This window comes from Mus pahari, chromosome 6, assembly GCF_900095145.1.
Source record: "Mus pahari chromosome 6, PAHARI_EIJ_v1.1, whole genome shotgun sequence".
Classification (NCBI taxonomy): domain Eukaryota; kingdom Metazoa; phylum Chordata; class Mammalia; order Rodentia; family Muridae; genus Mus; species Mus pahari.
Window position 1 is genome coordinate 88,900,977 of NC_034595.1, and position 25,268 is coordinate 88,926,244.

The 25,268-nt window shown below is 50.9% G+C and overlaps 1 protein-coding gene across 2 annotated transcripts in view; it reads left to right on the forward strand.

Annotated features, from left to right (window-relative positions):
- The window catches only part of Ece1 (endothelin converting enzyme 1), a 95,740-nt gene extending 74,424 nt beyond the window's left edge, over positions 1–21,316 (forward strand). The window contains exons 9-19 of one of the 2 annotated variants that reach the window (XM_029539613.1): positions 822–964; positions 2,210–2,324; positions 4,696–4,806; positions 5,458–5,556; positions 6,188–6,265; positions 7,915–8,018; positions 13,190–13,300; positions 13,877–13,944; positions 14,743–14,933; positions 18,417–18,512; positions 20,286–20,934. In XM_029539613.1, coding sequence (XP_029395473.1) covers positions 822–964; positions 2,210–2,324; positions 4,696–4,806; positions 5,458–5,556; positions 6,188–6,265; positions 7,915–8,018; positions 13,190–13,300; positions 13,877–13,944; positions 14,743–14,933; positions 18,417–18,512; positions 20,286–20,462 — 1,293 coding nt within the window. In that variant the 3' untranslated portion in view covers positions 20,463–20,934. Of the gene's footprint in view, positions 1–821; positions 965–2,209; positions 2,325–4,695; positions 4,807–5,457; positions 5,557–6,187; positions 6,266–7,914; positions 8,019–13,189; positions 13,301–13,876; positions 13,945–14,742; positions 14,934–18,416; positions 18,513–20,285 lie in introns of both variants that reach the window. The other variant, XM_021199513.2, reaches the window with a different exon arrangement.
- Positions 21,317–25,268: the final 3,952 nt, after the last annotated feature.

Genomic DNA, 25,268 nt, shown 5'->3' on the forward strand with positions numbered 1-25,268 from the left:
AGACCAGGCTGGCCTCGAACTCAGAAATCCGCCTGCCTCTGCCTTCCGAGTGCTGGGATTAAAGGCGTGCGCCACCACGCCCGGCTGCTTTTTTTTTTTTTTTTTTTTTTTTTTTAAAGTGGGACTATACAAGGAAATTACAAGTCTCAGTGGTAGCCATCAAGCCCATGTGTGTGGCACGTGTATTGGAAAAGATTCTTGCATATAATTCCAAATAGTCCTGCCCAAAGAAAAGGCACAATTATCCCCATTTTTTTTATTATTATTATTTACTTATTTTGAGACAGGCTCTCACTGTGTAGCTCTGGCTGGCCTGGATCACGCTATGTAGACCAGGCTGGCCTCAGACTCACAGAAATCTGTCTGCCTCTGCCTCCTGAGTGCTGGCTTCCGCTGTACCAGCTTTGAAATGAGATCTCTCTCTTATTTTTTTTTTTTTTAAGTTTTTAGTCCTGTGTATGTGTGTTTCAAGATATGTACATGGATGGATGTGCAGATGCCCCACAGAAGCCAGAAGGTGTTGGATCTCCTGGAACTAGAGTTACAGGTGGTTGTGGGCTTCCTGACGTGAATGCTAGGAACCAAACTTGGGTCACCTACCTCTCTAACCCTTTAGATGAGGTTTTGTCACCGGCTCCTTAAACTGCTGCAGACAGACACTCTGGCCAGCAGGCCGGTCCTGGCGCTCTCTGCCTTGCGCTCTGGCAGGACAACATCATACCTGCCCTTAGAAAGCCACGAAGCCTTCTGAGGAATGGCCGGAGACATGGGCTGAGGTAGAAGTGTCCTGGCCACCCTCACACTACCCTCTTCCCTTGCAGACCTTGGCACCAGCCATCAACTGGTTACCTTTCCTGAACACCATTTTTTACCCAGTGGAGATCAATGAGTCTGAGCCAATTGTGGTCTACGACAAGGAATACTTGAGACAAGTCTCTACCCTCATCAACAACACGGACAAATGGTAACGGGACACACAGGTGCTACGGGAACAAGGTGGTTTGGGATGGCTTCCTCGATGGCAGCCCCACCCTCAGGCCGGGTGGGGACAAGTGACATTCAGACTCAGAAAAAGAGTCCTGGGTGGGCTTCTGCATGAAGCTCCTGGTTCTGACTACAGGTTCGAATCCCAGTTCCTCCTCTCACCCTTCCCCTGGGTCCTCTCCCACCATACAGCGAGGCTGTGAGAGGTAGAGAGTTAAGAGAAGGAAGTCCTGGCCAGTCCTGAGACCCAGTAAATACTGGGTACCAGTTTCAGTTAATACTCAGGGACACTTTTTAGATTTTAAAGACGGAAATGTTTTAATGTGTAAGGGAAAAAAAGGAGCTCCTAGCAGCTGGAGCGATGGCTCAGCAATTAAGAGCACTGGTCAGTCTTCTAGAGGTCCTGAGTTCAACTCCCAGCAACCANATGGTGGCTCACAACCATCTATAATAGGATCTGATGCCCTCTTCTGGCATGTAGGTGTATCTGCAGATAGAGCACTTAAATCTTTTTTTAAAAAGGAGCTCCTAAGCCAGGCGTGGTGGCGCACGCCTTTAATCCCAGCACTTGGGAGGCAGAGAGGCAGAGGCAGGCGGATTTCTGAGTTCGAGGCCAGCCTGGTCTACAGAGTGAGTTCCAGGACAGCCAGGGCTACACAGAGAAACCCTGTCTCGAAAAACCAAAAAAAGGAGCTCCTATGCATATACATAAGCGTTTCCTGATCTGTGACATCCCTCTGTGAACAAGACCGGACGTTTTACCCATGGCCTTTATCATCTTCCCTCACAAGATCACAACGCTGCAGACATTTTTCCTGACTTAGTAGTATTCCATTGAGTATACATTTTTGTTTATCTTTCTCTTGGCAAGTAGTTAGATTAAGTGGTCAGAGGTGAGGTCTGCAGGCACAGCAGCAGCCACAGATAGGTTTCCTGTACCCTGGGGATGGGGCAGAAGGAGCTGCCAACCATGGAACCTTGAGTCTAGCGGGGATGGAGTCACCAAGCAATGACATTTATTGAATACCAATGGCATACAAGCAATTGCATTAAATACCAAAGGTTTTTCATGGTGGAAGAGCTGGGCTTGACCCTCAAGAGCTTATGTTCCCTGTGCTTTGAGGGCAGTAAGCAGCTGTATGGGCAGGCTGGAGGAGAGCCTAGGGCAGAAATGGAGTTTGAACGCTACCCAGGTGGTCTCTGAACTCTGGTTCTGTCACCACAGCCTGCTCAACAACTACATGATGTGGAACCTGGTACGGAAAACAAGCTCGTTCCTGGACCAGCGCTTTCAGGATGCCGGCGAGAAGTTCATGGAGGTTATGTACGGGACAAAGAAGGTGAGCGTGCTGCCATGCACACTGCGCATGGGCGGGGATGAGGGAGACTGTGATTCCGTTGCAGCTGTGGCTGTGGGTCTCCTAAGGGAGGAGATTGAAGAGAGACACAGGAGGGGGGCCACAGGGGTGGGGGGAGGAGTTGCTGTCCGTGGGGGCCCAGGAGGGGACATGAGCCAGCAGGAAGTGAGCAGAATGTAAGCACACCGAGCCAAAGAGCAAAGAGGTATCTTAGCAACGAAAGGGATCGGGAGCAAAGGTGGTTTATAGACCCTTCGCTTTATCGATGGCTGCTTCCCTTGTGTGACATGTGATCCTCACGTGGGGGCCACTGTTTTTCTCTTGGTTTACTATGTGTGTGTGTGAGCGTGCATGCGAGTGTGTGTGCGCGTGTGAGCGTGCATGCGTGTGTGAGCGTGCACGCGAGTGTGTGTGCGTGTGAGCGTGCATGCGTGTGTGTATGTGTGTGAGTGTGTGTGTAAGCGTGCGTGTGTGTGAGTGTGTGTGTAAGCGTGCGTGCGTGTGTGTGTGTGTGTGTGTGTGTGTGTGTGTGTGTAAGAGAATGGGGGGTGGTATGGATGTATACAACAGTGTGTGTGAAGGTCAGAGGACAACTTTCAGGGTCAGTTCTATGGTGGGTTTTGAGAATTGAACTTAGGTCATCAGACTTGTGCAACAAGCCCTTTTACCCACTGAGCCGTCTCCCCGGCCCTCTTTGTCTTTTCTTGAGACAGGGTCTCATGTAGCCCAGGCTGGCCTCTTGTTCCTTGCTGTGTCCACTGATGTATCACATATGAAAACCCTGTATTTTGGTGACGTAGTGATGGTACGCACCTTTAATCCCAGCACTCGGGAGGCAGAGACAGTAAATTTGTGGCCAGCCTGGTCTACAGAGAGAGTTTTCCAGGATAGCCAGTGCTATATGGTAAAACCCTGCCTCAAACAAAACAAAACAAAACAAGAAGAGGAGGAGGAAGACTTCGCTGTTTTGATTATTATCCACATGTTGCTGTAGGGAAGCCCACATATTGATCACCCATCTGCCTGCGATGGGCATTTGTGATCGGTCTGGGACTGATATGAATTAGGCTTTCTGGAGTGTGAGAGGCTGTTACTGCCAGCTCTCCAGGATGAAGAGGACCCTACAGCAGCAGTTGTTTTTGTAGGGTGCCCGTGTGTGGTCACACTGTCCGCCGGGGCTGCCATGCAGAGGCTAGTGGGAGCGAGGCTTCCCAGGGCTTCAGTCAGATCTCTGTGACAGTCACCAGCTTGTCTGCAGTGTAGGCTGGTCAGGCAGCCTGTGGACATGAGGCCTCATGAGAAGAAAGAGGACTTCTGCTGTCCCGGAGCTGTGGCCTCTCCAGGAGGCTGCAGCAGGGTGGGGTCCTGGCCCCCCCTGGGAACTTCCCATTCTGTTCAAGTAGATGTTCCCTGCATCCTCTGGGAGGCAGGAGGAGGTGGGGCTATGCTAAGAGGCTGGGGACTAGTGGGTGGGCTAGTGACTGACTTCCTACTCTAACCACACCCCTTTCACCTGCCCTCACTTGCTCCCTGGAGGGAAATTTATCTTGGTTTTGTTTTTAGGGGTGTGTGTGTGTGTGTGTGTGTGTATGTGTGTGTGTGTGTGTTTGAGATAGGATCTCAAGTAGCTCAGGCAAGGCTTGAACTTAGTGTATCTGAAAAGGGTGGCCTTGAACTCCTGATCCTTCTGCCTCTACTTCTCCAGTGCTGGGATTACAAATGTACACCACCTTGCTCAAGTGTGTACGTGTTTGTGTGTCTGTCTGTGTGTAAGACAGGGTCTTATTCTGTAGCTCTGATTAGCTTGAAGCACACTGTATGGACCATGCTGACCTCAAACACACAGAGATCTAGCTGCCTCTGTCTCCCGAGTGCTGGGATTAATGGCATATGCCACCATACCCAGCCCCACACCTAGCATTATGTGAAGCTGGGACATGAACCCAGGTCCCCTTGCATCCCGTACTCTCACTCAGCTACATCCCCAGGCCTTTTGGGACCATGCTGAAGAGAGAAAGGGAAGTCTTACTCTATAGCCCAGGCTACTCTCAAACCTCGAGTCACCAACTCAAGGCCACCATGCCTGTCTTTTTTTCCCTTCAGTACTGGTGACAGAATCTACAGCCTCCTGCATGTCAGGCAAGCGCTCTGTCACTGAACTATATCCCTAGGCCTGAGTCTTCTGCGTTCAGTGCCTAAATTAGCCTCTGCTGGGTCAGAAAACGTAGCTCTGAAGCGCCAGGAGAAAGCAGGCCTCTAACGGCACAGTTCCTGGAGGGAAAGTGGGGAGGAGGGCTCAGCCGATGGACAGTCACGTGTGTGCCCCACTGACAGCCGTGTCTATGTTTTCCAGACCTGTCTTCCCCGCTGGAAGTTTTGCGTGAGTGATACGGAGAGCAACCTGGGTTTTGCCCTGGGACCCATGTTTGTGAAAGCAACCTTTGCGGAAGACAGCAAGAACATAGTACGTGCCTCCCGTGTTTAGGGGTGCTGGGGATCGAACCCAGGGCCCCACACATACTAGGCAAGCACCCCGCCAATTGAGCCCCAGCCCCAGTTGTGGTCACTAATAACGCTGACTGCATAGAGATGATGTCAGTCTGCAGTTAACACAGATTCCAGCCGGAGTCAAGGGCTCTCTGCCTTCAGCACATCACCCCCATCGCTCTGGGGTGCCTCTGTCCTCTTTTCCAACCTGTCTCTGACCTCCAGGTCTGGCCATGACATAGCTGCCCTCCAGAGCGACTACCGTTCATTTCCAGAGTGATCACAACCTTTTAGAAACCGTGCTTCCGAAACAGTTCCTAGATCTCAAACCTCATTCCATTTCAAATGATTTCTTTGCTCCGGTCCATCTGGGGAAGGCTATGGATTCTCAGAAGGAATCGCCATCCCCGTTAGAGGCGCTGGGAAATCCTGCAACAGAGACTTTGTCGACTTCCTGAAAGTCTGCTTCATCTTAACCCCAGTCCTGTTAGTGGGAGGATTGTGAAAGGAGGGGACAGGCAGGAAACGTGAATTCTCCTGACTCAGCAATGACTGCCAGTGTCCTTAGGCACAGGGCTCCTGGTGATGCCGGAGCCCAGCCCTTACTGGTGTGACATCCGTCCCTCAGGCCAGTGAGATCATCATGGAGATCAAGAAGGCGTTTGAGGAGAGTCTGAGCACCCTGAAATGGATGGATGAAGAGACTCGGAGATCAGCCAAGGAAAAGGTGAGGCTACCTGGCGGTTCACAAGGCCCTAGGCTGCCAGTCTAGAATCAAAGCTGAGTCTGCAGGAGGAAAGTGGGTGGGAGGGACTCTGACGGTGAGCATATGTGTGGATGCCATTGGGCCCTGTCACTCTGGTGGGACCCAGGGCATCCTGAAGCCTCCAGTGGCGTGGTGTCAGGAGACATCTCATAGCAGAAGGGTGTGGGGGGAAGGGCGAGGGGCATGCACACCCCGGAAGGGGCTAGGCTAGACCAACCCTTTCATAAGAGCCAGCTCCTGTGGTAAGTAACCCCCATCCTCACTCATTCCTGCAACTGTGGCTGTCATTCATGAGGACCAAGGAAGGCTGTGTGACCCAGTCACCTCTAAGCACTGTTCTGCTCAGAATTCAGTGACAGTGCATAAAATGCACAGGGCGGGGACACATCCAAACCATGATGCTCGTCTGCGGGAAATGACATTTCATCAGAATTTACCAGACTCCTTCCAGGAAAAAGATGTAGAATCCTTAAAGAGGCGGGAGGCTAGCCCTGGCTCTCCTTGGCATGGACCCTGAGCTGGACCCCACAGAGCTGGGGCAGGCTTGGCCAGCATCAGTTGACACTGACTGACTCCAATCCCTCCTGTCCAGGCGGATGCTATCTACAACATGATAGGCTATCCCAACTTCATCATGGACCCCAAGGAGCTGGACAAAGTCTTCAATGACGTACGTGGCTTCCACCTGCCCCTCAGACTCCCCGATGCCCATGTGAGGAAAGGCCAGGGTGGTGGCTCTCAGCCTGTACCAACATGATGGGGGGTGAGGTTTAGGGATATGGGCATGAGGAAGGTTCCCCTGCTCCTTTGTGTTCCTGGGTCAGTGGGAGCCCCTGTCTCCCCAGAGCCACCGTCAGCCATTGTTTGGTGGTTATTACTGGAACATAAGCTCTGTACCTCACTAGGAATGGCCAGCTCCAGGGAGGGACCCCAACTCCATGGGACAGAAAAAAGGATGGGGGGGCAGGGGAGGGGAGTATCAGACAGGACAACGTGCATCTCTGATCCTAGCACTCCAAAAGCTGGGGCGGGAGGAACAGGGTTCAAGGCCAGCTCTGGCTACTTGGCAAATTCACGGTCAGCCTAGACTATAAAGGTAGACCCTATCTCAGACTGACAGACAGACAGACAGACAGACAGACAGACAGACAGACAGACAGACAGACAGACAGGTCCAAAGAATAAGGGAGGTACTGGAGAGCTGGCTCTGTGGTCCAGAGCACATACTGCTCTTACAGAGGACCACAGTTGGGTTTTCAGCACCTACATTGGGCAGTTGCTGTCCTTCTACAGGTCAGGCTCCTGGTTTGCGTGGCCACCCTGTCACACCCAGTGTACAGTAGCATACTACTTTGAAGAAATGAACAAAGTTGATCTTCAAAGGCACAGGGAGAATTAGCGACCCTAAAGCCTGAGTGAGCAAGGTTGTCCCCTCACCTGCTGCTGCTGCTCCCGGACATCCTCCTGCCCCCATGCCACCCCCACCCCACGCTCCTCTCTTCCTTAGAAAATGCCTCCAGGGTGAATTGTGGGAGCCCCTGCCAATTGCTTGGAACTGTCAGCAAATCATCTGCCAGAAATGCATCTGAGCAGGGGACAAAGAAGCCAGGCTGGGTGCTGAAGGGTGTCTGAGGGTGGAGCTGGTGTTGTGGGGTGTACAAGGCTGCATACCACAACACTTCTGAGATAGAGTCCAGCTCCAGGCCCACAGGAAGCTATTTAGTTAAGTTAATTTTTATTTTTTTGCTGGCTCAGGGACGGGGTCTTCCGTAGTCCAGGCTAGCTCACAACCATCTGTAATGGGATCCCATGCCCTCTTCTGGTGTGTCTGAAGAGAACCACAGTATACTCACATAAAATAAATCTTTTTTAAAAAAAACTGACCATATTGGCTTGGACAGGCATAGGATATGTCTGTCAACACTGGACATAGCCTTGCTAAAGTCCCAGGTGCTATATTAGGGTGGCACACAGCACCATGACCTCTCAGGCACTCTTGGGTAACAGTTCTAGAGTGTCTTTGAGAGGGAGGGTCAAGCCAGGGCAGTGGTGGCGCATGCCTTTAATCCCAACATTTGGTAGGCAGAGGCAGGTGGATTTCTGAGTTCGAGGCCAGCCTGGTCTACAGAACGAGTTCCAGGACAGCCAGGGCTACACAGAGAAACCCTGTCTCGGGGGGAGGGGGGGAGGAGTCAAGGCAAAGAGAGAACCTGAGCCCTCCAGTCCACTCTCTGGCCTTGTGAGGCCTGAGTTCTCACGGTTCTAGAAGGTTCCCAGCCTAACTGTTCTCCGACACGAGACCCTGCTTTATTTCCTCAGTACACAGCAGTTCCCGATCTCTACTTTGAGAACGCCATGCGCTTTTTCAACTTCTCCTGGAGGGTCACAGCCGAGCAGCTCAGAAAAGCCCCCAACAGAGACCAGTGAGTTCCCCAAGGTGTGGGCTCCTGCATCCCGGGAGACCCAGGGCGACCTGAGGTGGGGGCACGGGGCACTTGGCTTCATTGCTCGATTGCCTGAGCCAGATGCAGGTGTTCTAAGCACCCTCCGAGGGTTGGAGGTGGCTCTCTGGCCAGCAAGGTTCCTGGCTGGGGGCGGGTGGGTCAGCACCACCCCTCACTTGGCCTGCTAGCAGAGTGGTCAGCACCCCGGAGATGAACAGAGCTGGCTGGCTTCCTGCCGCAGCCCTGCTGACTCAGCAGCCATCAGAGCTTGCGTCTCCTTCTTGCCCGTGGGAAGGAAAATCTTGGTCTTGGATCACTGGGCAGGGCCCCCATGTGGTCCTCAATTCCCCATGAACGAAAGTGGTGGCTTTTCCATAGGGGTTTGAAGAAGGTTCCGGATGGGCCCCAGCCACTGGAACTGCTGAACCATACTGTACCGCAGCAGTAGCACTCAAGGGCCTTTTTCATAGATGCAACCTTGGTGCCAGGTGTGGCCCAGTTGCTTGCCTTTCATCTGCAAAGATCTAGACTTGATCCCCAACCGTGCAAACAAACCCCAGAGCCTCTTAAATCAGCGGACTGAGACCCAGTGTCCATCTTTCACTGTTTTTGAGGATGGGGTTTTAACATGTTGTCCAGGATTGCCTTGAACTCCTGAGCTCCACTGGTCCTCCTGCCTCAGCGTCCACAGTGCCTCATGGGCACATGCTGCTGCACACAGCTTTGGGTGTGTTAGTATTTTATTTAGTAAAAAAAGGAAGTGCTTGCTATAGAAGTATGGAGGCCCTATGATCTGTCACCTCGAGGAGACAAGATCCCCAGGGCTTGTCCCATCTGCTGGCCTAGCCAAGCTGGCAAGCTCCAGGTACTATGAGAGATCTTGTCTCAAGAAATTGAGATGGACAGCAATAGAGGAAGGCACTCAACAATGACCTCCAGCCTCTGCACACATATGTGCACATATGCACACATGTGCATATGTCCCACTCACAAATAACACTCAAGCATGCACCACACGCAAACACAGATAGCTAGCTAGATAGCAAGATAGATAGATAGATAGATAGATAGGACAGACAGACAGACAGACAGACAGACAGACAGACAGACAGACAGGCTCGCTCTAGCTAAGCATGTATATTATACTTGTGAGTAGAGAATTACCTGGTGTGAATGAAGCTCTGGGTTCTGTGCCCTGGTCGCAAAACAAAAACAACACCAAACAAACAAACAAACAAACAAACAAAATCTCTTTAGAAAAGTCAGACACCCTCTCAGCTCAGCATTGTTCCTCAGATTAACTTTCTGACTCCAAAAACGTTTTTTTTCAGAATTCGTAGCCTAGGCGATGACAACGCCCCTTTGCCTCTGGCGCCCTCTTGTGGACAGGAGATTCAGACACCTGTTTCCTCTAAGCAGCCCATCTTCAATGGTAATTCCTCAAGCACAAGATGGGCTGTTATAGTTTCATAATATTGCACAGGCAGGGCTGCCAATTCATCTGAATTTTTTTTTTTGAGACAGGGTTTCTCTGGCTGTCATGGAGCTTACTTTATAGACCAGGCTGGCCTCGAACTCAGAAATTTGCCTGCCTCTGCCTCCTCCCAAGTGCTGGGTTAAAGGCGTGTGCCACCACCACCCAGCCTCATCTGAATTTTTAAATTTGACTTCTTTTAGTCATTCACCTAACTGTTGTTAGGCACCCATGAATGTGTTTGGCTATAGATGTGGTAAATCTCTAGTGTGGTATCTTTACACAGCTTCATGACAGCCAGCAAAATCTTTTCTGTGGTGCTCACCAGGAGGAGACAGAGCCACAGGGCACATGCGACAAATGTCGTTTCTCTTTTTCTATTCTTCTTTGGCTCTCCCCTCTGCACCAGGAAAACGCTGATTTGATTCGCGTTATATGAGTAGTTACAATCCTTTTGGTCTTAGAACCCTTCCATAGACTTAAAACATGACTACCATCCTCAGATCTTCGGTCATGGATTGGGCGGTGGGGTGCTTGCCTGGCATGCTCGGCCCTTGGCACCCCTGCGGCTTCAGAACTTAGGAGATGAAGCAAGTTAGGGACAGAGAGGTCACCTCCTGCAACATGGTGAATTCCAGGCCAGCCCTGAAGACATGAACCATAGTCACCAAAACAAAAACAGCCAGACGCCCCCCAAAAGCTCCTAAAACATGCATTCTATTGGTTTTATGAAAAGTTGATAAAATTCGTGTCTTCTCAAAAATATTTTTATGTGCCGGGCATGATGACACATGCCTTTAACCCAAACACTCGGGTTGAGGGATCTCTGTGACATAGTGAGACCACATATCTCTCTCCCTTTCTCTCTAGTGAGGACAGGAGAGATGAGAGAGAGAGAGAGAGAGAGAGAGAGAGAGAGAGAGAGAGAGAGAGAGAGAGAATAGCTTCTCTAGCAGACTGAAATAGAGTTCTTAGCACCTTTGGCCTTTGCAGACACCTGTACATACTCACAGGCAGACAAACACGTGCGCGCGCGCACACACACACACACACACACACAAAATACGGTTTTAAAAAATGTTTTTAATGACATAGATGAGTGTTGTGTCTGCCTTTCTGTTTGTCACCGTGTGCATGCCTGGTGCCCACAGAGGTCAGAAGAGGGCTCGGATACTCTGGAACTAGAGACACAGATGGTTGTGAGCTGCCAAATGGTGATGAGAACTAAACCCAGGTCCTCTGCCAGAGCAACAAGTGCAGCCAGCAGTGGTGGTGCACACCTCTAATCCCAGCATTCGGGAGGCAGAGGCAGGCGGATCTCTGTGAGTTCGAGGCCAACCTGGTCTTCAGAGTGAGTTCCTAAGTTTGGAAAAAACAAAACAAAAATTTTACAAAACAAAAAAAGAAAGTAAAGAAAACAAACAAAAAAGCGCTCTTAACTGCTGAGCCATCTCTCTAGGTCCCACATTACGAATCTTTTATAGGTAGGTAGGTAATTGAGTGGATGATAAAAACAGAGGTATTGGTTTAATGTTTTCAAGACCCCCTCTGGGGGTGGAATCAGCCTTTCTCTACCCCAACCTCCTCAGCTTTCTTTATTTCTGGTTTAGCAGGCAGCTGGGTTCTCACGTCTGCCTCTATATCATCCGCTGTACCAGTCTGTTTACGGGTATATATAGAAAAGCCAGCCTTACACAGACAGACAGTTAGGAAGCGGGAAGGTTTCTGTTGGTCGTGGTTTTTCTTTTGGATTTTTGGGCCAGGGTCTCTTCTACCTAGCTTTGGCTGTCCTGGAACTCACTCCAGCTAGACCAGGCTGGCTTCAAACTCACAGAGATCCGCCCACCTTGGCCTTCAGAGTACAGGAATAAAAAGTTACTCCACCATGCCCGGCAGGAAAAGGGAAGACTTTAATAGTTGTGCATATTCTAATACTTGTACACATTACTATTCCTTTTATAATAAAAAAAAAATTAGCTGTGTGGTGGTGGCTTATGCCTTTAATCCCAGCACTGTGGAGGCAGAGGCAGGCAAATCTTTGTGAGTTCCAGGCCAGCCTGATCTATAGAGACTTCCAAGACCTAGGGCAGCACAGAGAAACTCTGTTTCAGGGGGGTGGGGGAAGAATGAAAGAAAGACAAAGATTTTTATCTACTTTATATATGTATGTATTTTATGTATGTATGTCTACCACATGCATGCAGTTCCTCTGACCAGAAGAGGGCATCAGATCCCCTGGGACCGGATTTACGGGCTGCCATATGGCAGCTGGGACCTGAACCCAGGTCCTCTGGAAGGGCAGCCAGTGTGCTCTTAGTCACTGAGCCATCTCAGCCCACCCCAAGATTATTTTGAAACCGCACATTCTTGTCATGGGTAACAGATGACATCAGTTGTTTTCCCAGAGATGGTGAGCTCACCCCACCCATCCGCAAGAAAATGTTCAGTGTCTGTGCGCACATGCCTGTGGTTTGTCAGCCACTCTGGAAAGGAAACGGGATAAGAACCCTCATGTGCTTTGTGGGCGTGGCCCACCGGGTGGCAGAGCAGGAGGCTTGTGCTGTGGGGGCTGGGCTTAGTGGGCATCTCGGGGACGTTCAGAGAGTGAGCATGGCTTGTCGGTCTGGGTTTTGAGGGTTGTTTCTGGAGTGTGGGGTTTTTCTGGCTTGGTTTGTTTGTTTGCACATGTGTGCTTGTTTGCATGTGTGGCACTCACAGGGGTAGATGGGAGACGGAAGCATCAGAAGAATCTTCCTCCGTTAGTGTACACCCTGCTGAGGCAGGGCCTCCTTGAACCCAGAGTCACTAGTCTAGCTAGCTAGCTCCACATCACTGAGCCAGCTCCCCAGTCACCTGCCCCCTGCCCGTTTTGTTTTTTTTGTTGTTGTTGTTGGTGATGGTGATGGTGGTGGTTTTTTTCTGGGGGCGGGTGGATGGGGTTTGAAACACAAGTTCATGTCACCCACGTTGGCCTTGAACTCATTACACAGCTGAGGAGGACTTTGAACTCCTGATCCTCCTGTCTCCACATCTTTGCTTTTGTTTTTTCAAGACAAGGTTTCTCTGTGTAGCCCTGGCTGTTCTAGAACTCGCTCTGTATTAGACCAGGCTGGCCCTGAACTCAGAAATCCGCCTGCCTCTGCCTCCACATCTTCAGTGACAGCATTTCAGGCAGCTTCTGTGGACCTGGTTTTTGGTAGAGCGCCTTTGAGGGCAGCCTTGGTAAGCATTTGAGAGCTGCTGATAGAAGCATCTTGAGTCTGGCGCTCAGATGTGTGAGGTAAGGATGGGATGGCAATGACCTTGAACTCTTGGTCCTTCTGTTCCCTCTTGCCTGCATTACAACGTGCACTGCCATCTGTTTTACACAGTGTTGGGAATTGAATCCAGGGCTTTGTACATCTTAAACAAACACTCTTCCACTCTGACCCATATCCCTCAGCTCCCAGAAGCCACATTTGTTTGTTTGAGACAGATTGTCCCTATGATGTAGCTCTCTGGCTGTCCTGGAACTCGCTCTGTAGACTGGATGGGCCTCAAACTCACAGAGATCCACCTGCCTCTGCCTCTTAAAGTGCACCATGCCCAGCTCAGATTCCAGACCATGGTCTCTAAGCCACGCCCCCTCCCTTTCAGCAGGTTTGCCCGATATCTCACATGTGCTTGTGGCTTGCAGGTGGAGTATGACGCCACCCATGGTGAATGCTTACTACTCGCCCACCAAGAACGAGATTGTGTTTCCAGCTGGAATACTGCAGGCGCCATTTTATACCCGCTCTTCACCCAAGTAGGTTATGTCTTAACCCAACCACTCCCCAGCCTCAGCAACCCTAGTCCAGTCTGGCCCAGAGCCCATAGCTGACTACTTAATCGGCCGGCCGGTCTCCTTGAGCCATTGGTGCCCAGACCTACAAGACCTGGAGTTGGGAAGCGGCTTTTGTGGCCCCGGCCCTCCCCTCCTGACCTATCTTAGCTCTGTAGAGAGGGTGTGGGAGGAGCATGTCACAGAGTCAGGGTCCCTCTGGAGCTGGAGAGCAGACATTCTTCTGCCTGTGTCCCCTGAAGACAGACTTTGGAAGTCATGGCCCTAGATTTGAATCTCAGGCTGGATATTTACCGTGTGACACTTCGTCAGAGACTGGCCTGGCCCCACCCTCTTCGTCCGTTCATAAGTATTAAGACCCAACTCTCTTGAGTGACATAAACACATGCCTGGCCCCCAGAGGACATAGTTGAGTGTGGCTAATTCTGCCCAGCCTCCGGCTATCTCCAAGGGCCATATTCCCAGAAGCCCTTGCAGATCGCTGCTATGTCTTGGGTCCCCGTAGCTGGCTTCACCCTCACTTGTACGTTCCTTCTCCAGCGCCTTGAACTTCGGTGGCATTGGTGTCGTTGTGGGCCACGAGCTGACTCATGCTTTTGATGATCAAGGTACAGGTTGCTTGGGGGGGGGGGGCATTCAGACAGAACCGGCCTGCTTCCAGCCAGCTTTCCCTTCATTTCTAAGGAGAGTCATACAGAGGCATTGGTGTTCAGAGCTTGGTGGGATGAGCTTCAGCCGGTCTCCTCACATGTTCACGCCTCTCTTTTCTTATCTATACCACGAATGTGAGGATTCCATGTATCGGTGAAAAGGTCTGGGGTTGTTACTCCGAAGCCCCTGCCCGTGGAGAGCGTTCTTGCTTAGAGGTTCACAGTAGTATTCGGCAGGGAGTGTACAGTCCTCTACCATTCTAGAAACTTATCTGGTCAGAGAAATGGCAGTCAGGCCTCATCATTAGCTAACAACCAGAATCCCACGCATTGCCTCCAGCCTGGGGGATGCCATAGCCCAGAATAAAAGGCTGGGTCCTTCCTATGGTCCTGGCACTGGCAGCCCTGTCTGGGGATCTATTCCTTGGGGTCAGGGGCCAGTATTAAAAGCCAGCCTGGGGCTGGAGAGATGGCTCAGTGGTTAAGAGCACTGACTGCTCTTCCAAAGGTCCTGAGTTCAATTCCCAGCAACCACATGGTGGCTCACAACCATCTGTAATGAGATCCGATGCCCTCTTCTGGCGTGTTTGGAGACAGCTATAGTGTACTCATATACATAAAATAAATAAATCTTTTTTCAAAAGGCCAGCCCTGGTCCTCTGTGCCCTTGAACTTACCATGAGTCGCTCCCGTCCACATACCCCAGAGGAGCATGAGTAGGTCCCTTGAGTGACCACTCTCTTCCGTCATCCATAGGTCGGGAGTACGACAAGGATGGGAACCTCCGACCCTGGTGGAAGAACTCGTCTGTGGAGGCGTTCAAGCAGCAGACGGAGTGCATGGTGCAGCAATACAGCAACTACAGCGTGAACGGGGAGCCCGTGAACGGTCGGCACACCCTCGGGGAGAACATCGCTGACAACGGGGGACTCAAAGCAGCCTACCGGGTACATTCCCTCCCTGTGTGCTCTGTCCTGGGTCTGAGTTTGTTCAAGTGTCTCGTCGGCAGAGAGGATCGGGACAGAAGCTCCACACCCCTGGGCTTTGCTGGATGGAGTGGCTGAGTGCCCACTGTGAAAATCGAAAATCGTGAAGTTTGGAGCTCAGCCCACAGAAGGCTTCCTGCTGGAACCCTGTCTTCCTGAAACACGGGGAAGGATCGGGCCCACTGCACAGCCTGGCTGTTCCTTCCAGAAGTGGGGGCCTGAGTGGGAGAGGGCCTGTATTGGCTACTTTTTTCATTGTGAGAAAATACTTGGTGACTTAAGGAACAATGGATTAGTTCTGGTTTGCAGCGGGAGGAGGGGATATAGTCTGTCACTGGGGGGTGGGGAGCTGACTGGTTACATCCCCTCTGGGACGGGACTTAGAAAACACACAGGAAGTGGGTTGGGCTGTAAGCCTGGAGGCCCGCCCCCAATGACCCACTTCCTCCAGTGAGAGGCCACCTCCTAAAGATTTCACAACCTCTCCAGTCAGCAGCACCATCTGGCAACCAAGTGTTCAAACGTGAACCAGTGGAGTTCACTGCAGCAGGGGCATTGATAGAGTTCTTGGTTCGAGTCCTGGGACTGGCATGATTCACCTGAGTTGTGTGACTAAGAGCTGTTAACAGCTGAATGGTAGGCCGTTGGGAAGGTAAAATCAGGTTACTTGGACCCACTGGTGACTCAGAGAGGCACTCGGAGATGTCAGTTAAGTTAGGTAGAAGAGAAAATGGACTGGGAAATGGTATAGCTCTAGCAGAGGGCAGTACAGAGGATCTTCCTAGCTGTGACCGTAGGAATAGACACGCAATAGAAAAGCAGTGTTTACTGGGGCCGTGCTTTGAGCAGGCTCCGGGTCGCCAGCAGGCTCAGGACTTGGTCTTGGCATTGCATCTCCATTTTGCAGACATAGGAACTGAGTTCAGAAGTATGTCAAAGTTGGCCTAACCTCTGTCTGTCGGCAGGCATACATTGAGAGCCTTCTGCCCATCGGTGCTGTGTCTGAGGCCCTAGAGTGAAGCTGGCAGGTGGGAGCTGCTCTCTCCCAGCCTGTGACATACATGGAGGCCAAGGTCAGACAAGAGGAGCCTGGTGACAGAAGGGAGAGCCTGTCTGCTATTGATTGTGTGAAAGGGCCAGCGATGGCTTAAGGGCCCAAGCCTGGCCTTGTGGAAGGACCAACATTTGAATTATGGCCTGTCAGGACTCTCTGAGACCTTTTGACATTACAACATGATGTTATTGCCAACAAACATCATGCTTGGGAACTGCACAGTTGGGGGCCAGAGGTGCTTTTTTTTTTTTTTTTTTTTTAAGATTTATTTATTTATTATATGTAAGTACACTGTAGCTGTCTTCAGACACTCCAGAAGAGGGCGTCAGATCCTGTTACGGATGGTTATGAACCACCATGTGGTTGCTGGGATTTGAACTCCGGACCTTCGGAAGAGCAGTCGGGTGCTCTTACCCACTGACCCATCTCACCAGCCCAGAGGTGCTTCTAACTCAGCAGTTAAAAGCACTGGCTGATCTTCCAGAGGACTCAGGTTCAATGCCCAGCACCCACACGGCAGCTCACAGCTCACAGCTCCATTTCCAGCAACTCACTCTGTAGACCAGGCTGGCCTCAAATTCAGAAATCTGCCTGCCTCTGCCTCCCGAGTGCTGGGATTTAAGGCGTGCACCACCACCGCCCTGCTACAGCTCCATTTCCAGAGACTCTTGACACCCTCAGACAGACAGACAGACAGACATGCAGGCAAAAATACCAATGCACATGAAATTCAAAACAGAACAAAAACAAACGAAACAAACAAACAAAAAAACCCTACACAATTAGGTTTCAAAAACAATCTGGGGCTGGAGAGATGGCTCAGAAGTTAAGAGAATTGGCTGCTTTTCCAAAGGTCCTTGAGTTCAGTTCTTAGCAACCATCTGGTGGCTCACAACCATCTGTAATGAGGTCTGGTGCCCTCTTCTGGTGTACAGGTGTACATGCAGGCAGAACATAGTACACATAATAAGTAAATCTTTAAAAAACAAAACAAAACAAACAATCTGGTTGCGAGTGAAGTTCCGTTGGTAGAGCCCCTTTCTAGCATGTGTGAAGCCCGGGGTTTGATCCCCAGCACTCTGTAAACACCAGGCCTGATGATGGTGAGCAAGACCAAGGACAGCCTGGACTAGGTGAGACCTTGTCACACACACACACAGCCTCCTGTGTTAAGTGAGCTTACAGTTGTGTGTCAGGCTGCATCATTAGCATCAGAGCTTACAGCCCCACGGCCTGCAGAGGTCGGACTTGCCTGAATTATAAAAAGAGACAGAAAAGCTGGGGGCATCGTGAAAAGCAGGTGCAGAAGCCCTGAGGTGGACCCCAGCCTGGTACATTCAGGGACAGGAAGAAGGGGGGGCAGAGTAGAATGAGGGTGCTGAGCTGTCGAGTATCCCGGATGAGAGCTATACCAACTCCCGCAGCTGAGGGGGGAGCTTCATTTCTGCCATGAAGACAGGGTTCTTAGTGAGGACAATCGGCTGGAGCGATGGCTCGGCAGTTAAGGGCACTGGCTGCTCTTCCAGAGGTCCTGGTTTGGTTCCCTGCACCCACGGGATGGCTCACACCCATGCATGCAGGCAAAACACTCAGACACATAAAGTAAATACATCTAAAAGAAATTTTGATAATTATTTTTAGAAGGTGGGTGGCAGGGGGCAGAGGGAGGAGCTGTGGCCACAGCCCGAGAGCCACATTCAGCCTTCCCACTGTTTCCATAGTTCTGAGGAACAAGGCCATGCTTGTCATTCCTGTGTTATCTGTGGCTCCAGTTTAAACAATGAGTGGCTGAGTGGGTACAGCAGGGACTCCGCCCACAAAGCTGTGGATGGTTTACAGTCCCAGCTCTCAAAGAAATCGGGCACAACCACCTGGGAAGGCTCACTGAAGCCTCCGCTTGGGGAAGGCTCGACTTGAGTCAGGGTAACCAGTCAGACAGCAGTTTGGGGGTTGTCCAGACAAGAGGTGCCAGGGCAGGGTGACGTGGTGGGATCTGGGAGGTTCGGTTTGATTGAAGGAGTCAAAGACTGTAGAGTTCTATCTAGCCTTTGGGCTTGAGCAGCTGAGGGGGAGAGGAGGGCTATTGACTAAGATGGGGAAGCTCTAAGTATAGTCATCTGTCCCGTGTGGAGTTTGAGATGCATCTTGGGTATCTGACTGGGACCATTGAAATACACACATCTGGAAAGAGGCTGGAGCAGAAAGCGTACATTTGGCAGTTGGCACGGTTGAGTGTGTGTTTTAGGCCACAGGGTTGAATTCATCCCCTTTTGAATGGGGACACAGAAGGAAGCCGACTCCCAGGCACCCACCTCTCCCCCTAGACCTCCACAGTGGCCGCCCTCCCTGGTGCGGTGTCATGTCTAAACTCCGGTGCTCTCTCCTCGCAGGCGTACCAGAACTGGGTAAAGAAGAACGGAGCTGAGCAGACGCTGCCCACCCTGGGTCTCACCAGCAACCAGCTCTTCTTCCTGGGATTTGCACAGGTGAGCTCACTGGGGAGGGAAAGGCCGGTGTGGCCCATCATGGGGTGTACAAGAACTTCAGAGCCAGAGGCCCATTCCTCCCACATGGCACCATCCTAAGTCATTAGACTGCCTTTGGGACATCCCATTGCTTACTAGTGGTTCTCAACCTGTGGGTCACAACTTCTGGTGGGTGGGAGGGTCAAATGACCCTTTCACAGGGATCACCTAAGGCCATCAGAAAACACAGAGACTTACATTATGATTCATAGCAGTGGCAAAGTTATAAAGTAGCAATGAAAACAGTTTTTTTAATAATGATGATAATGCCTTTATTTTACTTTATTTTTTTATGTAAGTACACTGTGGCTGTCCTCAGACACTCTGGAAGAAGGCATCGGATCCCATTGCAGATGATTGTGACCCACCATGTGGTTGCTGGGATTTGAACTCAGGACCTCTGGAAGAGCAGTCAGTGCTCTTAACCGCTGAGCCATCTCTCCAGCCCATGAAAACAGTTTTATAGTGGGCGGTCACCACACCATGAGGTGTTAAGGGTCTTGTCCTTAGGAAGGTTGAGACCAATGCCCCTGTACTGAGGTGCAAGGAAGGACTAAACTTGAAATGAAGGATGCTGGGGAGAGATAGCTCAGTGGTTACAGCGCTGCCGCACTTACAGAGGACCTGGTTTGGGTCCCAACACCCCGATAGTGGCTCACAAACATCCATAACTCTGGTTTCCGGGGGGCCACACACCCTCTCCTGGCCTCTAAGGACACTGCACACATGTGCTACACAGTCAGGCAAAACACTCGTGCATGTAAAAATAAAACCAAAGATCTAAAGATAAAACGGATGGAGGGAGATACCTTGGTGGGGCAGATGCAGCCCAGCTGGGTGCCTGCTGCAAGGTGACCCCAGTTTCATCCCAACACTGCTTCGCCATAAAGGGCATGGCAGCACACGGCTAGAATCTCAGCACTCGGGATAAAGAGACAGGAGGATCAGAGGGTCAGGTTACATAGAAAATTTGAGGCTAGCCTGGGCTACATAAGAAGCTGTCTCAAGCCGGGCGGTGGTGGCGCATGCCTTTAGTCCCAGCACTTGGGAGGCACTTCTGAGTTCGAGGCCAGCCTGGTCTACAAAGTAAGTTCCAGGACAGCCAGGGATATACAGAGAAACCCTGTCTCGAAAAACCAAAAAAAAATAATAATAATAATAATCGGGTCCTGTAGATTAGAGAGCAAGGTGATCCAAGATCCCTGCTAGATTTAGGTTCTAGAAATTTCTCTCTCTTTTTTTTTTTTCTCCTTGAGACAAAGTCTCACTGTGTAGCCCAGGCTGGCTTTAAATTCACAGAGATCTGTCTGCATTCTGCCTCCCTAGTGCTGGAACTAAGGACTTGTACCATCATGCCTGCTTCTAGAAGTTTCTGAAACTGGGTTGTCCTTGAGTGTGTCTCCAGCCACGGGCCTTCTGTTGGCGCCTGGCATTATCAGGCAGTTAAGCAGAGTGTCCTTCCCAGCAGAGGAGCGTTGTGGACCAAATCCTCCAAGTAATGTTTGTTAGACTCAGGAGCCAGGTGCAGGAGGGTCAGAACCTTTGCTCTGGCTGGAGGGTCAAACACCCCTGCCAGAGACGGGTACCACCTGTGGGCATATCTGCCCTCTGGCCTCCTTATGTCACCCGCTCCTGGCTCATTCTGCTACTGTCATAAGGAGGCCAGTCCAGCAGCTTTAGCCCCCACAGTGACCCCAGCTTCCCTCCATTACCCTCCCCCCACTCTCTCCCCAGGTCTGGTGCTCCGTTCGCACACCTGAGAGCTCCCACGAAGGCCTCATCACCGATCCGCACAGCCCCTCTCGCTTCCGGGTCATCGGCTCGCTCTCCAACTCCAAGGAGTTCTCAGAACACTATCGCTGCCCGCCTGGCTCTCCCATGAACCCTCATCACAAGTGCGAAGTCTGGTAAGGGCTGAAGCGCAGAGAGCATGGACAGAAAAAGGGAAGGGGCCGCAGCTGGCTCCCAGTGGGGCCATGCTGCTGCCCTCCTCCTAGCCCCTAGGCCTAGGGCCCCTTCCCCACCCTGGAGAGTATCCAGCCATCCTAAGCCTGTGATGGATGGAGCCTCACCACCCGAAGCCAAGATTTGACCCCCCCCCGTGAAGCTCCAGCATCCTGGACACCGGTGCGTGATGCTACGCGGGCCTTTGGGTGTGTCAAGCTGGTGGCTTGCCAGCCCTGGGCCTCACACTGACAATGGCAGTGGGACATGGCCCCCTGCCCATATCCAATGCCAGATACACCACAATACCACTGTGTCAAATGCTTTAAAGATATATTTTTGGGGAGACTATTTTTTAAGCATTATGGAATACACTGGAAATCTTCAGGGAAAATGCATTTAAAACACTTTTTTTTAAAAAAAAAAAAAAGAAAAGATTAGTATATTTATTATGTTCTCTTTTTTCTAAACAACCTGTGGACAAAGGAAACCCCACTAATTTACCCCCAGGGGACCCCAGGCTGCTGAGAAGGCTGCCAGTTTGAGCACTACTTTAGCCCATTGCTGGTATAACGACTTCTACAGTCACCCGTGCAATCAGGAGATGTAGGGGCCCAGGCAGAGGGGGCGGCCAGCCGGAGGGCCTGGTTTATGGGTGCGACCTTATCAGCTTACCTGTCCTGTCCCAAGAGTTCAACCATGGGAACCCCAACAAAGATGGGCTGATAGCCAAATTGATAGTGGTGGCAGCACAAAGGCAGAATAATGGCCTCCATACAACGTGGCACCCGAACACTCTAGACTAAAGCATAGAGCCCGTTGGGACTTATATCACATTCTATCAGACGAACCCTGAAGTCCTTATTTTGTTTTTTTTTTTTTTTTTTTTTTTTTGTCCCACCTCTTCTGGCCTTGGGACCCTTTGCCTCTCTGTAGCAATTCTGACATTCTGAAGTGGTCGGCTTCACTGACCCTCTGTGCCGAGGGAAAGGGGAAAAAAAAAAAAAACCCAGCCCAGTTCTCTCTCCCGACCTCTGTAGCCCGTAGTTGCCCTGGCCTGGCTCCTGGGACCCCCTTCTCTAGTGCCTTACCCCAGGCTGCAGACCCTGAGCCCCACTAAGAGGCATCATCTGGCTTGTGGAGCCCCCAAGTGTCCTGACTAGAAGCCAACACCATAGTCCCACTCCCAGAAGCCCCAGGGTACCGCCCCAACCTGCCTACAGGACAGCCATTCCAGATAGATGTCCAGTGTCGGGAGCTGCTGACCTCTTAGGCTTTCAGCCACCCGTGGCACGTGCATTGAATCAATTCAGTCCTTGTAGCTAGAGGGATTTCCCCTCCCCCCTCTCTGTTTTTTTGGATGTGGATGCTGTAGGCAGAGCAGGCCAAGACGGGAAGGTTCCCAGCCCCTTTGGGCTCCAGGGAACGGCGGAACGTCATCCACCCACAGCATCACGTAATAGATATGTGGGCTCCCACTAGGTGGCGCTCACCGCAGTTCTCATGACTCCTGCAGGGAGCAAGCTCTTGTGACCTGTGTGGGAGGAGCCTAGTGCCCATCACAGCCCCTGGCAGGCTATGCTCCCACACTACACAGCGCGCGCGCACACACACACACCCCTGGAAGCCGGAGTCCTTGGCCAAGACGCAGAGACAATATGGTCTCTGCCCGCTTGCTGGGAGCTACAAGCAGGCGCCTGGCAAGGTTCTTGGTCCCTGTAAACACATTCGGGGTCTCGACTCTTCGGGGAGAGGTAACACAAGGAAGCAGGAAGGTGCTGGAGCCGTTCCGTGCAGCACAGAGGGGGACCTTCTGGGTCTGGGTCATCTGCCCTTTCTGTCCCGTTGCCTTTCCTCCCCATAGAGCGGTAGCCCTGGATACTGGTATCTAGAAACAGGGTCCTGAACTGGGTACAGCCATATGGACATTACTCAGGGTGTACAGGGAGCCAAGGCAGGAAGACCAAGACTGGTTAGGGATGGATGGGCGCAAAGCAGCATCCCAACCCCCACCCCCTTCAGAGATTTGAGAAGGGCAGAAGCGGGAAGGGCACCTGCCCTCAGAAAGACCCCTCCTCTCAAGCCCGGAGTTTCCCTGCAGGCACAAGGACATGGGGTTTGGAGCTGGGGACTCTATTTTTTTGTATTATTGTGTTTTGTGCTACTGTAGTTTTGGTGTGGCACTATTATAATTAAAATAAAGTACTTATACCAAGAGTGGTGTGTTTGTTTGTCTGTCCTTGGGGGATGTGTGTCCTGTGCGATCATGGGAGGGACCCTGGTCAGCACAAAGCTACCTACTCCTTCAGAAGTCTAAGACCCTGATGAATACCAGGTTATTGCTGCCTATGCCACACCCCGCCCCCAGCCATTCCTTCCAGGAGGTAAGTACTCTTTGCTGGTGAGAACTGTGCCCTCCCCACACACACATATGCAAATACCCACGAGCACACATGCACCCCCACATATGCATACACACACACACACACACATGCACACTGAGAAAGTCCAGTTTCCATTGTCTTAGAGTAAAGGACTTTCCAGTCCCAGATGTTTGATTAGAGTTGGGAGTTCCAAAAACAAACAAACAGAAAAGCCTGTTGTGGATTGTTTGTATTTCCTGCTCCCTCAAGAGGGGTGTCCCAGTGAGGAGGAGAGCGCTCGGGTGATGTCAGGTAAAACATTAATTGGTCAAATAAGGCTAGAGCCTGTGACTGGGCAATGGAAGGAAAAGGCAGAGCTGAAAGTTTTAGAGAAGGGAGAGAAGGAGGTGGAGAAGGGAAGAAGAGAGGGAGGATGAAGGGAGAAGAAGACAGAGGAAGAAGAGGGTGAAGATGGAGCAGACCCATGTGGCCTGGAGGAGCCGCAAGGAGCTAGGGAATTCTTAGATGGACAGTACAGTCGTGTAGGGTATTTTTGCCCAATCTAGGCATGCAGCTTGTATTTATATTAAATGAGTTGTGTATTCTTTGCACGGGCATTTTGGGGTTGGAGATTTATCATTATAAATCTGGCTGGTAAAGTCTAAGTCTCTAATGTTTTCACTGCCCGGGGTTAAGGGGAGCTGAGCGAGCGATAGCTGGCATTCTCAGGGTAACCACCCACTCTGGTTGTTTTCTACAGTCTCCATTTACAGTGTTGTTCTCCCTGGGCATCCATCTCGACCTCATAAACTCCTACCCATCCTTCAAGGCCCCACACAGCACCACCTTCTCTAGGAAGCCCTTCCTCACCTCCTAGTCCACCCAGACTTCTCTTTCTGACTAGGGTGTGTCCCTTTGCTAGCTCTGTAACAGACACCTCAAACTCAAACTCGATGCCTAACTCGACCGAAAAATCTGTTATCTCATAGTTCTCGGGGATCGAAGGCCAAGATTCCAAGCGTTGACAGGGTTGGCTCTTCCTCTGGCTGTCAAGGGAGGGTGCTAGTGCTCCAGGCCTCTCTCCCGGCTCCATGATGTCACGCCCATGCACACACAGGATGGAGTTCCTGTGTATACTCCATGCACACACACTAGCTACTGGCCACACCTTTCCCAAGAAGGGACACATAACCTCTTCTGTCAGTTCCCCGCTGTACCCCTAGGCCCTGGCCTGCAGACGGCCATACTCCTAACAGACCCTCTTCCCAGCAACCAAGAGCACTGACAGTTCTCATCACCCTGAGCGCCCACTGCTCTTCTATTCCCTCCTTTTCATAAACAGTCCATCTGTGCCACAGTCAGTAATGTCCCTCTCCCCGTGCAGGACCTGAGCCTCCTGCTTGGTTGTTCAGGGTTTCCCTTGCAGCTGAGGACTGTGGAGAGAACAGAGCTGGGTCAAGAACAAATGGAAAATGTAAGTGATCTGAAGTCCTTAACCGTGTGAGCCAAAGAGCCAGCAGAAGCATTCCGTGGGGAGGAAGAGTTAGGGAAGCCTTTAAATGCCTCACAGACCCCACTTCAGAAAAGGGCCCCAGGGCTGGTGAGATGGCTCCATGGTTAAGAGCATTGACTGCTCTTCCGAAGGTCCTGAGTTCAAATCCCAGCAACCACATAGTGACTCACAACCATCCGTAATGAGATCTGACGCCCTCTTCTGGTGTGTCTGAAGACAGCTACAGTGTACTTACATATAGTAATAAATAAATTTTTTTTTCAATTTTTTATTAGATATTTTCTTCATTTACATTTCAAATGCTATCCCGAATGTCCCCTATACCCTTCCCCTGCCTTGCTCCCCTGCCCACTCACTATAAATAAATCTTTAAGCCAGAGCAAGCAGGGCTGACCAAAGCGAGCAGAGGTCCTGAATTCAAAAAATTCCCAGCAACCACATGATGGCTCACAACCATCAACACAGCTACAATGTACTCATATGCATTAAATAAATAAATAAATCTTTTTTTAAAAAGAAAAGAAAAGAAAGAAAGAAAGAAAGAAAGAAAGAAAGAAAGAAAGAAAGAAAGAAAGAAAAAGAAATGGATGGGCCAGAGGACAAATGACTTCACAAGACAACTGTACTTCACTGAAGCTAAGAATCAGTGCAGAATCCAAGACTATTTTCTTTGTTTTTTTCTTTCTTTCTTTTATCTTTTGGTTTTTGGAGACAGGGTTTCTCTGTGTAGCCCTGGCTGTCCTGGAACTCACTCTGTAGACCAGGCTGGCCTCGAACTCAGAAATCCGACTGCCTCTGCCTCCCAAGTGCTGGAATTAAAGGCGTGCGCCACCATGCCCGACTGACTATTTTAATTTTTGTTTTGTTTTGTTCTGTGTCTTTAAGACAGAATTTCAT